The sequence below is a fragment of the Varanus komodoensis genome, unplaced genomic scaffold (assembly GCF_004798865.1).
Source record: "Varanus komodoensis strain SLA01 unplaced genomic scaffold, ASM479886v1 scaffold23, whole genome shotgun sequence".
In the NCBI taxonomy this organism is placed as follows: Eukaryota; Metazoa; Chordata; class Lepidosauria; order Squamata; family Varanidae; genus Varanus; species Varanus komodoensis.
The window spans coordinates 3,756,782-3,769,703 of record NW_025335627.1 but is presented as its reverse complement, the minus strand read 5'-3'; the positions used below and the strand labels follow the sequence as shown (position 1 = coordinate 3,769,703).

At 42.1% G+C, this 12,922-nt stretch overlaps 1 protein-coding gene across 1 annotated transcript in view; it reads right to left on the bottom strand.

The window, feature by feature from the left end:
• MLPH (melanophilin) overlaps positions 1-12,922 on the bottom strand; it is a 79,948-nt gene that overhangs the window by 13,272 nt on the left and 53,754 nt on the right. The window contains exons 10-11 of the mRNA XM_044432142.1: positions 4,641-4,721; positions 2,569-2,766 (exon numbers count right to left, since the gene is read on the bottom strand). Coding sequence (XP_044288077.1) covers positions 2,569-2,766; positions 4,641-4,721 — 279 coding nt within the window. The remainder of the gene's footprint in view (positions 1-2,568; positions 2,767-4,640; positions 4,722-12,922) is intronic.

The following is a 12,922-nucleotide window of genomic DNA, read 5'->3' as shown; positions in this document are numbered from 1 at the left end:
AAGCAGAGTCTGATCGTCTTCTGAGATTATTTGGTGACAGAAGGGTTTACATTATATTTAGAGGAGAGGAGAAGAGGAGAAAAATAATTGACAAATCTGCTTGTCATTAGGACCGCTCAAGAAACAATGATGGAAAAAAGAACATCAGACTGGAGAGAAGTCCATTTAGGCTTTCTATTTTTTTATGTTAGAAAGATCACCTTTTCATTGAAATTCACATTTGTTTCAGTCATATACACTCTGTGGTGCTTTATTTGGGTAAGTTCCACTAAATTTATAATATCGCCTTGTCTTTTGCGGGGCACAGCTGTTCTATTGTTATGCCAATATGTTCTATTCTGTCTTTCACTGTATTTTTATTATTACTTGTTCTGACCTTCTTAAGGGCTGTGTTATAGCGGTGGCCTATGGTATTCCACAGGTATTAATGTCATCTCCCAGACTTGGAGGCTTATGTGCATCCTGTGCATGGGAGGAGGTGCCACATTCATGCCCTGCATTTCAACTGGACTTCTGTTCTTGGTCACCTAGATGAAGCACTAGGGACAGTGAAGGAAGGAAACCGAGGCACCCAAGGTATGGACCCCAGAACCAGTTTCTTCTCCTTCCTGCTCCTTGGCCTGGTCTTTTTGCCCTTTCTGAGGCCTTGCTGCAATGTCAGTGTGTGTGGGGAGGGACAGCTGTCATGGTTCTTTCTGTGCCACCCACGAAAGGGGCAGGGTAGGGACTACCCCTTCAGAGTCTCATGATGAGGTGGATAACCGTGCGTCACTTCAAGCACGAGACCTTCATCTTCAAATGCTATGTCCATGTGATGCTCACCTGTGGCTCATATCGCATGTGGGCTGTGAAAGCATAAACGCCACATCAGTCCTGCCAAGAAGCTAATGATGGGTGCTTTTTAATTCCATTTAGTACAAACAGCAGCAACAGATCTTTTCTTTCAAGGGCAGCATCAGGCTATTGAAGCCCTGCTGACTCAGCCAGTCCATCCCACGCCAGTCAACAAAATGGTGCGGGGGAGGAATCTAGAGAACAGCCTCTTTGCTCATTCCCAGTGTTCAAGAAAGTAGACAGGAAATTTTGACCACAAACTCTTTCCCAAGAATGCCTTTTTCCTCCTTTCCAGGCCCCACTTTTTCTGCAGTGGCAGTCATTGAGGCTTTTGGGGCCATCAGACAGGGCCTGGGGGCTGCCTGTGGCCCAGACTTTTTATATCCTAGTCTTAGATAATGAGAAGGTAGCTTAGCACAAACTGATATAGGCAGTTTGGCTCATGTTCAGTTCTTTCACACTAAAGCTGTTCATTAAGAGAGGCATTGTGATGCTCAGCAACAATAAAATGGGGAAAAGTTGACCAAAAAAGCCATTAGAAACCCAAACGAATATAGCCCTCTTCTTTTTGTGCTAATGGAGCACTTGAATATAAAGGGTGCCCAAAGAGAAGCTAGGAAACAGGAGAAGAGACACACTCTTCCATTCTTTAATTATAATGGAATTATTCATGCTTTTTATTTATTTAAAATGTTTCTATACCGTTCCATGCTTAGACGTCTCAGGATGGTTTACAGCAAATTAATCCTAAAAATAGAAATAAGAATAACAGTTCCCCAGCATCCAATGTTAAAATATAAACCCACTAGCTAAAATAAGTTAACAATTAAAATACTGGGAGAATAAAAAGATTTTCGCCTGACACCGAAAAGAAAGAAGCATTGGCGCCAGGCGGACCTCTCTGGGGAGCATGTTCCACAATCGGGGCGCCACTGCAGAGAAGGCCCTCCTACTAGAGCAACAAAGAGATCAGCAAAAAGTATTAATCCAGGTCCACAGAATCCTAGAGTCAGCGATGGAAATGCCTCATTCATACTTGCTTGAAGCTGGTGCAGTAATGAATTAGCAGTGCTAAATAAAGGATATATGCATTAACCAACTACCCGCCCCCCCCCACCTTTGTGCTCACCCATGGCTTTGCTTTCTCTTGCCAGCTCACCTTTAGATCGCTCTTAAGAGAATACAAAGTAAAAAAAACCATTATCAACATAAAAAACTAAAAAATCACTAGAAATGCTATCGGAGCCAGAGGGGGAGGGAGGGAGGCAATTTCCAATACGAACACAGTGCAGGAGCAAGAGTTACCACAAACACCAGACCTGGCCTGGCTTGGCTCCTTCCCCTAGCTCATAGCTGCCTACTAAACTTTACAAAAGACACAACGGGAGATCTGTTTTTCATGTTTACATCTTCTTTGACCCCAAGCATTATTTATCAATAATGTGTTTATTAACAGACCACAAGGGTGTATTTGCACAGCTATATTGCCTAAACAGTGTTTTGATTTGCATACAACAGTCTCAGTGTACTATCATATGCAATTATATGGACACAGTAACTGCAATCATTACCCTTGCCGGGAAGGGGAATGATTAAACTATCTGAATCCCCCCATTGCATTATTGCATGTAGCACGACGGGCAAAGCAAGCTGGTTGCACCACAACGTAGGGAAATTCAGGTGCACAACAGACTTTCTGCAAGACAGAAGGAGCAGTGAAAGGGAAGGCGGTACCTCCTTAGCATCAATGGGTAGGTCATCACTGGACGAGCTCATCTTTGCCTCACACTCGTTGGTCTTCTTTCCCCCTCCTCCCTCTTCTTCTTCAGAAGAAACTGCTTTGTCACTGATGTTACTTGCCATCTCTTCTAGTTTTCTCTTCAGTTCCTTCTCTTCTATGTTAGGATCCATTTGAGACTCAGGAGCCAAAGGCTAGAAGAGCAAATATAAGAAATATTCCTCTATATGATCCAGTCTGTTTTACGAAGCTGTTTTAACATTTCAATGGGTGCCTTCTAAGGCTAGCCAGAAACTGAGACTCTGAAAAATTAGTGAAATTGCAGGAGTGATTTGTCTGGAAACATTTTAGAAAATATATCAGACCTACCTTTACTTTGCTGACTGAACGCCTGGCTCTTTTGCAGCGCCTGAGAACATGCATGAACCACCTTGGAAAGGATAGCGGCAACGCAGCTGCTAGCTTTGACTGGTCGCTTAGGAGAAAAGTCCGCTCTCTCTGTGATCTTAGTTCAGCCCAGCTGCTGCTTCTGGGTCTGTTCTCACGAGCACCCGGGGTGGGGAGGGATCCACCATAGCGGCTTGCTTGTCCCACTGCCGGTGCCCTCAGCGTGCCGGAGTGATCTGCACAATTACTTGCAACAAGCCCAGCAACCGTGGCTTGTTGCCATGGTTCACAAGCCACCACCAGAACCTTAAGGGGCCCATGGGCTCTGGGCAGCTTGGTAACCACTCCAACTTTTTACTTGCCAGGAATCTATACGGAATAAAACGGAGCTGCTTCCTTGGAGAGGATTGATAGTGGTTGTTCTTCTACCTGTACCTCCTTCTGCTATGCATAACTGCTTGAAGGATGGGTTGGGGATTGGGACTGATTTCTGAAGGGGAGTCTGTGAGATTGTGTAGCCGTGATCTTCAGAAAAGGACACATTAGTGGTACGGTCAATGGTGATGTTACAGTAGTTTATTCAGGGGACAATACTACTGCTTGAAACCGCACTATGAGAAATAGATGTCTGCCTGTCAGTAACGGTATGGTAGGCCCTGATGCTAGTGGAATTGTTCCTACCTCCTTACCCTGACTTAGGACCCAGCAGCAAATGGCTAAGTACTGATCCCCACTGTGGAAAAACAATATACAGGAGTGCAGCACCCCTATGGGACTTAAAATAAATAACTGTGAAGAAGAAACTAGGTAAAAACAACATTATCTATGTTGTAAGCCATCCAGAGACGTAAGTAATTGGACGGCATACAAATTTTATAGATAGATAGAAGGTGAAAACCCAGGTGAAAAGAAGGATTTCATGCAATTCAGTTTTCTGGCTATATAAAAAACAGTCCCGATAATATACATGTAGGCACTAAAATATATATTTTCTACATTTGCTGCATCTGTAGTAGCCACAAAAAATCTACTTTAGCTTGAACATTCATTTCCTTGTGCTTTCTAACCTGCACATTAACAATGTTCACTTCTGCACCATACGTCTGTAAGAAACTTTGAGGTATTTCTAGTGTCCGTGCTGAAAATGCCCAAACAAAAAAAGCACGGGTTTCTTTCACATTTAATGTCCTCTGAGAGTGTTCTATTTTTTATTTCACAGAGCAAACTGCTTTATGTAACTCTCAAAGTGGCTTACAAACTAACACATTAATATTCAACTCAAAGCATTTCCTAATAAAACACTAAAGCAGCCATGCATTTCCAATAAAGTCACAAATACCCATTTCCAGCAGGACTGTTGAACTTCAGCACGGAAGGAGTGCTGTAAGTCAGCGCATGGTGTGGGAAAGGCTGCTGTGCCAGCCAGGCTGATCTCTGGCAAGGTTCCCCTGCCAGGGTCCCAGTGGCACATGGAGTCTCAGCATGCACAGCCCACTCCCTCTCCAGGCCTTTCCCTTCAACACAGGTGGCAAGGCTGGGCAACTGGAATGCGACGGAGGCCTCGGGAATACAGTGCAGGGGCCTCACCCAGCAAGCACAATCCCACTCTCCCTCACACAAGAACCGAAGGCCCAAACAAGGCTCTTGACTATGTGGAAGAAGCCTCCATTCCTGATTTTACCTCTGAGTGAACCAGGATCTTTTCCTCAAGACGGTTCAGCATACATTCGATAGCTGACATGCGTTTGTTCAATTCAAGTATCTAAGAGAGAAGAAAGAAGATAGCACAGGATAGAGCCCACCACCATGATTCTCTTAGCAGTTAAGAAAGAAACATAGAGCACTTTCTACCACTTTTATCTTGGAAAAGTCAGAAATTCCTAATTTCAGCTATCAGAATAAAATGGCAACACTGCTCATTTAAATAATTCATTTCAACTCATTCCAAAATAATAAGGCAAGCATTATTATATTACATTATATTATATTCCCAAAGGATTTTTAAGTGATTCAGAATTTTTATATGTATTTTACATATTCAGACTCACCACCTATGTTAACCAACAGGTACTATTATAATTTGAGGTTGGGGTCTGGATTTAAGTTTCAGGTCAGTCATGAACTTTCCCTATTCAGAAAATGAGAAGTGTAACAAACCATTTCATCTGCTTGTGGTGGAGGTAGGTGAGGGGGATAGCACAAAATATGTTATTAATATACACTATAAATGTGCTGCTGAAATGACTGATTTAAGCAATACCAGATTAACTCAAAGGCAATTGCTTTGTAGTCCCCTAACACGATGTCTAGAAACTTAACTTCCAAGAAACAAGGATTGTTATGTGGAAGAAGGGAGGTGTAATTGCAGGAATAAGCTGATGTAAGGATTCTAACTTCTTCCCATTTTCATGAGCTGTACTTTGTTTATGGATGTTTCTGGAAGGCAAGAATATGATGTGGCTGCAAAAAGAGCAATCACTATTTTGGACTGTATTAACAGAAGTGTCATGTCCAAAATACATGAAGTATGAGTTCCACTATACTCAGCACTAGTCAGACCTCACCTGGAGTATTGTGTCCAGTTTTGGGCACCTAAGTTTTAAAAAAATGCAGAAAAGCTAAAATGGTTCAGAGAAGGGAAACAAGGATGATTCAGGGACTGGTAGCAAAGCCCTATGAGGAAAGAGAGAACTAGGCATGTTCAGCCACAAGAAGAGAAGACTGAGGGGTGAAATGAGGCTGTCAAAGGCTGTCACAAAGAGGAAGAACAAGATCTCTTCCCATTCATTCCAGAGTACAGGACACACAATAATGCAGTTGAAAGAAGACAGGTTTAGACTAGATACTAGGAAGAATTTCCTCAGAGCAGTATGTCAATGGAACCTATTTCCTGGGGAAGTGGTGGGTTCTCTCTGGCTGGAGACATTCAAAAAGTGTCTGGACAGCCATTTGAGTGGGATGGTGTAACTTAGTTTCCTGCAATAGCAGAGGGTTGGGCCCAATGGCCTTTAGGCCCTTTCCAACTCTACTATTCTATGACTCTGAGTTTATTCTTTTCTGTACTGATTCCCTGCCACAAAGAATCTGTATTTTGTTGATGGACTGGGATCTTAGTATTTTATTGAATGAAACTACTGAAAGAGGAACTAAAGTGTGTTCTGGTTAAGAGTGTGGGACTGGGACTCAGATGATCTGGGTTCTAGTCCCCACTCAGCCATGGAGCTGACTGGGTGACTCTGGGCCAGTCACAGCCTCTCAGCCCAGCCTACCTCACATGGTTGTTGTAATGATAAGATTGAGAGAAGGAGGCGATTATGTAATCTGCCTTGAGTTCCTTGAAAGGAAAAATAATGGGATAAAAAATGTAATAAATAAATAAATAAAGTCAGGAAGGAATATGAAAATGTACTTCTTCAAGAGCACCCATCCAATGATACCCAAATTGATTGTTCAAATCAACTTCTTCTATGGGCTTTAGTCCACTAGAGTTAGGGACTGCTTGCTTACAGTGTACAGAAAAAGGAAAGGAGGAACCAATCCAAGAAATGAAAGTACCTTGAATGCACTGGAGTAATTACTAGAAGTTAGCATGGAGTTATCAAGAACAAGTTTTGCGAGACTAATCTGATCTCAGCTTTTGATTGGGGAACCTCCCTTGTGGACAGTGGGGATGCTGTGGGCATTATATATCTAGATGTCAGCAAAGTTTTTGAGAAAGTGCCCTATGACATTCTGATCAGAAAACTGGCTAAATGTGAGCTAGATGGAGCACCTATCAGGTGGATCCATAGTTGGCTACAGACGCAGACTCAGAAAGTGCTTCTCAGTGGCAACCTTCTCAGACTGGAGAGAGGTAAGGTTTGGAGCACCACAGGGCTCAGTATTCAGCACAGTGCTTTTCAACATTTCAGTTAATGATTTGGATGAAGACGTGCTGGAATTGCTGATCAAATCTGCGGACGATACAAAAGTGGGTAGGAAAGCTACTACCCTGAAAAACAAAAAGAAGATTCAAGGTGATCTCAATCAGTTGGAGCACTGGGTTGAAAGCAACAGAATGAGATTCAGTATGGACAAATGTCAAGTTCTGCACCTAGGAACAGGAAACAAATGCACAGTTATAAGATATGGGTACTTTGCTCAAGATGGTGTCCTTGGCCCCTTCCAACTTGACCACTCTATGTTAAAAGAGGTAAAAGGCCAAATTTAGTGAAGTACACTCAAACTAGGGCCTCCCTCAGTGATACCTATCTGACAGTGTGTTACCAGGATTGCAAAAGGGGATGTTAGGGGTGTTTTTTCTACAGAAACCTTAGTAGAAATTGTTCAGGCTCTCCATATAGCCACAGTTACGTTTTGAAATGCAAGCTAAGAAGAGGTGAGAATCCAGAATTCAGCAAGGGGAAAAAATGCAAAATGCCTGAAAAGTTGCAACGGGTAACAACTTTATTTGTTCTCTAAAATATGGCAGCAGATTCCAAGTCATGTGGGGAAGACTGTCTGACTCTTCTCCTACGAGTCTTTGTTGTTCTGCAGGCTTACCAATTCGTCCACATCTTCTGAGGGCCTTATGTGGGAAAATGACTTGACAAGGAAAATAATTCTTGTCTTAAAAAGAGGATGTCTGCTCTGCAACATCTGGTCAACCAAAGGAAGCAAGCAGCAGCCAGCAATCATTGTGGAATCTGAGTATAAGATGACAGGAAGCTCAGAAAGGAACTACAGCACTGGGGCCTATGCAATATTCTTTAATGTTGTAACTAATGTTGTAACATACTGGATGTCATTGCTGGAGGATATGTTTAAAATTTTAGCTTCTTGGGTATTTTTTAACAAATTTCTAAAACACATTACCCATTTACTGTGTTTAATTAGTTAGGAGGACAGTGGTGAATTAAAAGACAAGTGTAAAGCTCCTGAAAGATTTTAAAATGCAAATTATACTTTAAAAATGCAACTTCAGTTTTCTCAAACCCTTTGGGTTTCTTGTTTAGAAATTCATTTTGCCATTTCTGGCATTCTGCTTTTGAGTGGTGGAGATTTATTATGGAAAAATGCACTTGTACGTTTTTAAAGTGCCACAAGATTCTTTTCTACTTTTAACACATTATCATTAGCTGAGGAAATTTGTTTGCTAAGATTTAATTTTGACAAATGCTTTGTCGAATGCCTATGGCTCTTTCCCATATATGCTGCTAAATATAATATTATATATATGATATTGTGGTGCATTTTATACTGCATTTTATACTGTGGTGTATTTTATATTTGTAATTGTTGTTTTATTTTGTATTTTTATTATATTCAATTTCACATTTTATTTTGTATTTTTTTCTGCTGTAACCCACCCAGAGAGCCTTATTAAGTTAATATATTGAAAATTTGCAAGACAACAAATTTGTGTGGCTTCTATAATGTGCTTATATTATCTACAGTGAAACACTTCGGAGCTTTGAGCCAACCTAGCATAATGCTCAGTCCTTCCCATTTTTCCTTGGAGCAGAAGCAAGATTTTAGACCCAGTGGAATTTCCTGTGGGGTTGAAATTTTGTTCTGGATTCAGCTTTAATTGAAACCATGCACAAAACAGCTCTGATGCTCTGTTTCCATTTAAATTTAGAAAGACTTGTGCATGTCAAGGAGACCTCATGGACGTTTTGTAGTACAGAATACCGCCTGCAGTACTTTAGCTAGACTCTCAAAGTGGTGGAAATAATATGGTTATGTACACCTAAGATCCAATAAAACTGCAAAGACTAAGCCACGTATGTAGCAGGAGTAATTGGATTACCCCCTTCCTCAGCCCAATTCATTAGAACTTAGCATCCGTATCTCTACAGCTAAAGCAGGCTTGGTTCTTTCCACATAAACCCAGTTATAAGTTTAACAAGCACATGACGAAAGCTGGCAACAAGCATTCAGACTAAAGCACATCCTTCCTTGACATCTATAAAACAGATACCATACATATAAAGCCTCTTATAAAATGCTGTGCTCTGTATCATGATAATCTCCATGACAGACTTGATAATTTCCATGAAGTCTTCATAACTCAGTGCAATGTTAATCACTAAAACATATTCTGTCATTAAGGACTGGATTTTTTGTTTTAGTTAACTAATGTTTAAAACATATATGCCCCAAACAGTACAGAATCTGCATAGCCTAGACTTAATTTGCATATTGCAAATCACTGCCATAACTTAAAGCAAGTTGGGTGCTTCAGTTTCAGGTTTGGTTGTGCTGTTGGATGCCAGGATCCCAGGAGCATGTCCCAGGGCCGGGGCACATCCAGCGGAGACACTAACCCTTTTGCCTGTCTTTACAGGCAAAGCAGCAGGTCTGTGGTCATGCCATAACTAGCATTCAAATGTTTCCTCAAGCTAAAGGGCTTTGTCACATTATGGCCCCCTGAAAAGGTGGAAGTGACTGAAGGGCGCGGGGTGGGGTTCAAGGTTAGGTCAGAGTCTTCTACATATTTAAATTCTACATTAGCTGTGGAGGCAAGAGATAAGACTGGACAAAAACAAAGCTCAGCAGATAGATCCAGCTGGCATCACATTTTGGATGACCAGTGTTCTGCAGTGCTACTCATACGCAAGCTCCAATAGATGTGCAATTTGAGCGAGGGGAGTGGGAAGAACTCAGCCTATGGATAAAGGGCACAGTAATCCCCATGTATATGGCATATCTGCTGTGAAAGTTTAGTTGCCTTTTACACAGACCGACATTGCAACTGGATTATATGGGAGGATCTGAGCATCTGAATGATCAAAAATGCAGATTACATCAGTTGCTCTAAGTGTGGTATCTGGATCATTCAGATAATAGGTGATCCAAGGGATTTAGGGAGTGGAGGTATTTTCAAACTGCACTAGCCTTTTTGGTCACTTTTTGTTACAACTTGGGTCATCCCCTCATTCTCTCTGAGGAAAAATGCTCAACCAACAAGCATTTTTCCAGCAGACTGCTTAGCTGATCTGTGAGCTTAGGTGGACTCCAGGGGATGGTGGAGGACAGGAAGGCCTGGAGGAATGTTGTCCATGGGATTTGGAAGGGTCGGACATGACTTCGCGACTAGCAACAAATTTCCCTACCAGAAGAATCTTCCTCATCCCACAGATGAGTAAGTGATAAGTCACCATGATGGTGTACTGTCATTGGCACACTTGAAGACAGGAGGGAGAAAAGGCAAGAAACAGATAAGTTTTTAGAAGTTCAGATTCTCCATTCTAAGATCTGTTCCAAGTCAAGAGCATTGACAGGTTTAGTTTCAAGATGTCCATGTAATACAAGGGAAGTCAAGGGCTGCCAAGAGAAAACCATAAAAGGCTGTGGAATTGATGGCTTCCCAAAGGTGAGAATCCCTGTAAAAATGGATAGAGGCTGAAAAAAGGCAGTAGGGAAGATTAGAAAAGAAAGATAAGAATGCTGCAGAGTGTTACTGAGCAAGAAACAGAACCAAGATGGAAAGATCTGGTCTTTAATTTTGTGTTCTAAGGATTTTCTGCTACAAGAGTGAACCAGTTCTGATACAGCCTGGTGTTTCAGTTTTACTCCTGGGGAAAATAGGAGCATAGTGAAATATTTCTTTCTCACATGTGAATACCTAGTTGATGAGGGTCTAATAACATGCAACCCTAAACCAGCAGTGCAGAATCTCAGGCTTCAGAGCCAAACCTTGTCCACCAAGGCTACCTAGAGGGCTATGCCCTCTTCCTCTAGCCTTATCACCTTTAGTCAAACCCTGTTCAATGCTTTTTTCAATGCTTTCTTGGCTGTTGTGCAGTTTTTCTTCAATGCCTCTCCTGAGCCTTAGTAGCATAAAGAAGCTTAACACAGAAGATATGCTGATACTTTTGCTTCCTTCTGACCCCTGGAATATGATTCCTTGGTCCTTTTACCAAAATGAAATTTGGCCTCTGGCAAAAGCACATCTGCACGAAATGCACCACAGCTACATCCAGCGTTCCCAATCTGCAAAGGGCAAAGCTGCATTGTTTGGCAACTCACAATACTAATCTTCATCGAGACTTCAGTAATGGCTTTGGTTTTTAATGTGGGCATTTTTTGGGAGTGGGGGAATGTGCTGAACAGGAAAAATTTCTCCTCAAGATGTTTCCTACATTTCTGGCCCAGGGCTGGTATGGTTGCCTATAGGAAATAAATCTCTTAAGATCTTGGCTCCTTTTGCAGAGACTTAGCATTACCCTTGAAATTGTGGAGACAGCAGATAATTGGGTAGGAAGACACCCTGGAAGACAGAAGCAAAATTAAAAGTGATCTTGATAGGCTGGAGTGCTGGGCTGAAAGCAACAGAATGACATTCAATAGTGAAAAATGCCAAGTTTTGCCTACCTAGGAAAAGGGAACCAAAGTCACAGTTACAAGATACAAGAGAGCCAGTGCAGTGTGTTGGTTAATTGTGTAGGAATGGGACTCAGGTGACCTGGGTTCTAGTCCCTGCTCAGCCATGGAGCCAGTTGGATGACTGTGGGCCAGTCACAAACTCTCAGCCCACCCTGCTTCACATGGTTATCATTGAGGAGATAAGATTGAGAGTAGGAAGGATATAAAACCATTCAAAGTCTGTAAGAGAACAGTGGGATATACTCTGATAAATAAACAAAATATGAGGTATTTGCTCAACAATCCTGCAAACAAGAAGGATCCTGGCATTGTTGTAGATTGCAATATGAATATGAACCAACAATCTGATATAGCTGCAAAAATTAAAAAAATTAAAAAGCAAATGATATGATGGGCTGTATTAGCAGAGGTATATCTTCCAAATTACATGAGGTACTGGTTCCCTTCTATTCAACACTACTTAGGCTCCAACTAGAGTATTGTGTCCAGTTCTGGACTCCGCACTACAAGGAAGAGGAGGGCTATAGAGATGATTAGGGGACTAAAAACAAGCCCTGTGAGGACAACAGGAAAGAACTGGGCATGTTCAGCCTTGAGAAGGGCAGACTGATGGGAGATATGGTGGCACTTTTCAAATACTTAAAAGGCTGTCACACTGCAGAGGGCCATGGAATAATGGGCTCAAGTTGCAGGAAGCCAGATTCTGGCAGGATATCTGCATATCCTGCCTGTTAGAGAAGTACAGCAATGGAGCCAGTGACCTAGGGAGGTTGTGGCCTCTACTGCATTGGAGGCATTCAAGAGACAATGGACAGCCATCTGTCAGGATTGCTCTAACCTAGGACCCTACACTGAGCAAGGGTTTGATCTCAATGGTTGGTTGTCATAGCTGGTTGTCATGAAGTCGAAATCCACCCCACTTTATGCAGTTTTTCCGCCAACAAGCCACCATGAGAACCTGAGGGCTGCTGAAGTATTTGTTTTACCTGTCGTGGACTGTCACGTCATCTGAAACCAGGCAGGTGATCCTAGTGGTGTGTGAGGTTACACTTAGGAACAGTGAAGTGGGTGGTGCATGCATACCCCTTTTTCTGCATGACTGACATGGGATTTTTTTGCCTTGGTAATTCTCAAAATATGATACATTTTGCACCTTTCCCCCCTGAGACTCCAGATGTTCTGGATGTGGAAAAGCATATACTACCCAATTTTCAGAAGAAAACAGGTTGACAGATACCTGTCAATCTCAGGTTCTCTTTTAAAAGGGAGTTTTGATAGGAAATGGGGCATTTTTGAGAGAGACCTATAGCTGAATATGTTTCCAGCTGTCAAAATTCCTTTGGAAGAATGCATGGGACTGAGAATAGTCAACTCCCTAAAACTGAAGCTGCATGAACAAAGAGTCCTCATGTCTTTATCTTCCTTTGACAGCATGCCTTTTGCAGCTGTCAAGAGAGTACAAGTTAATGAAGCTATGAGCTATGCCGTGCAGGGCCACCCAAGACGGGCAGGTCATAGCAGAGAGCTCTGACAAAACGTGATCCATTGGAGAAGCAAATGGTAACCCACTCCAGTATCTTTGCCATGAAAACC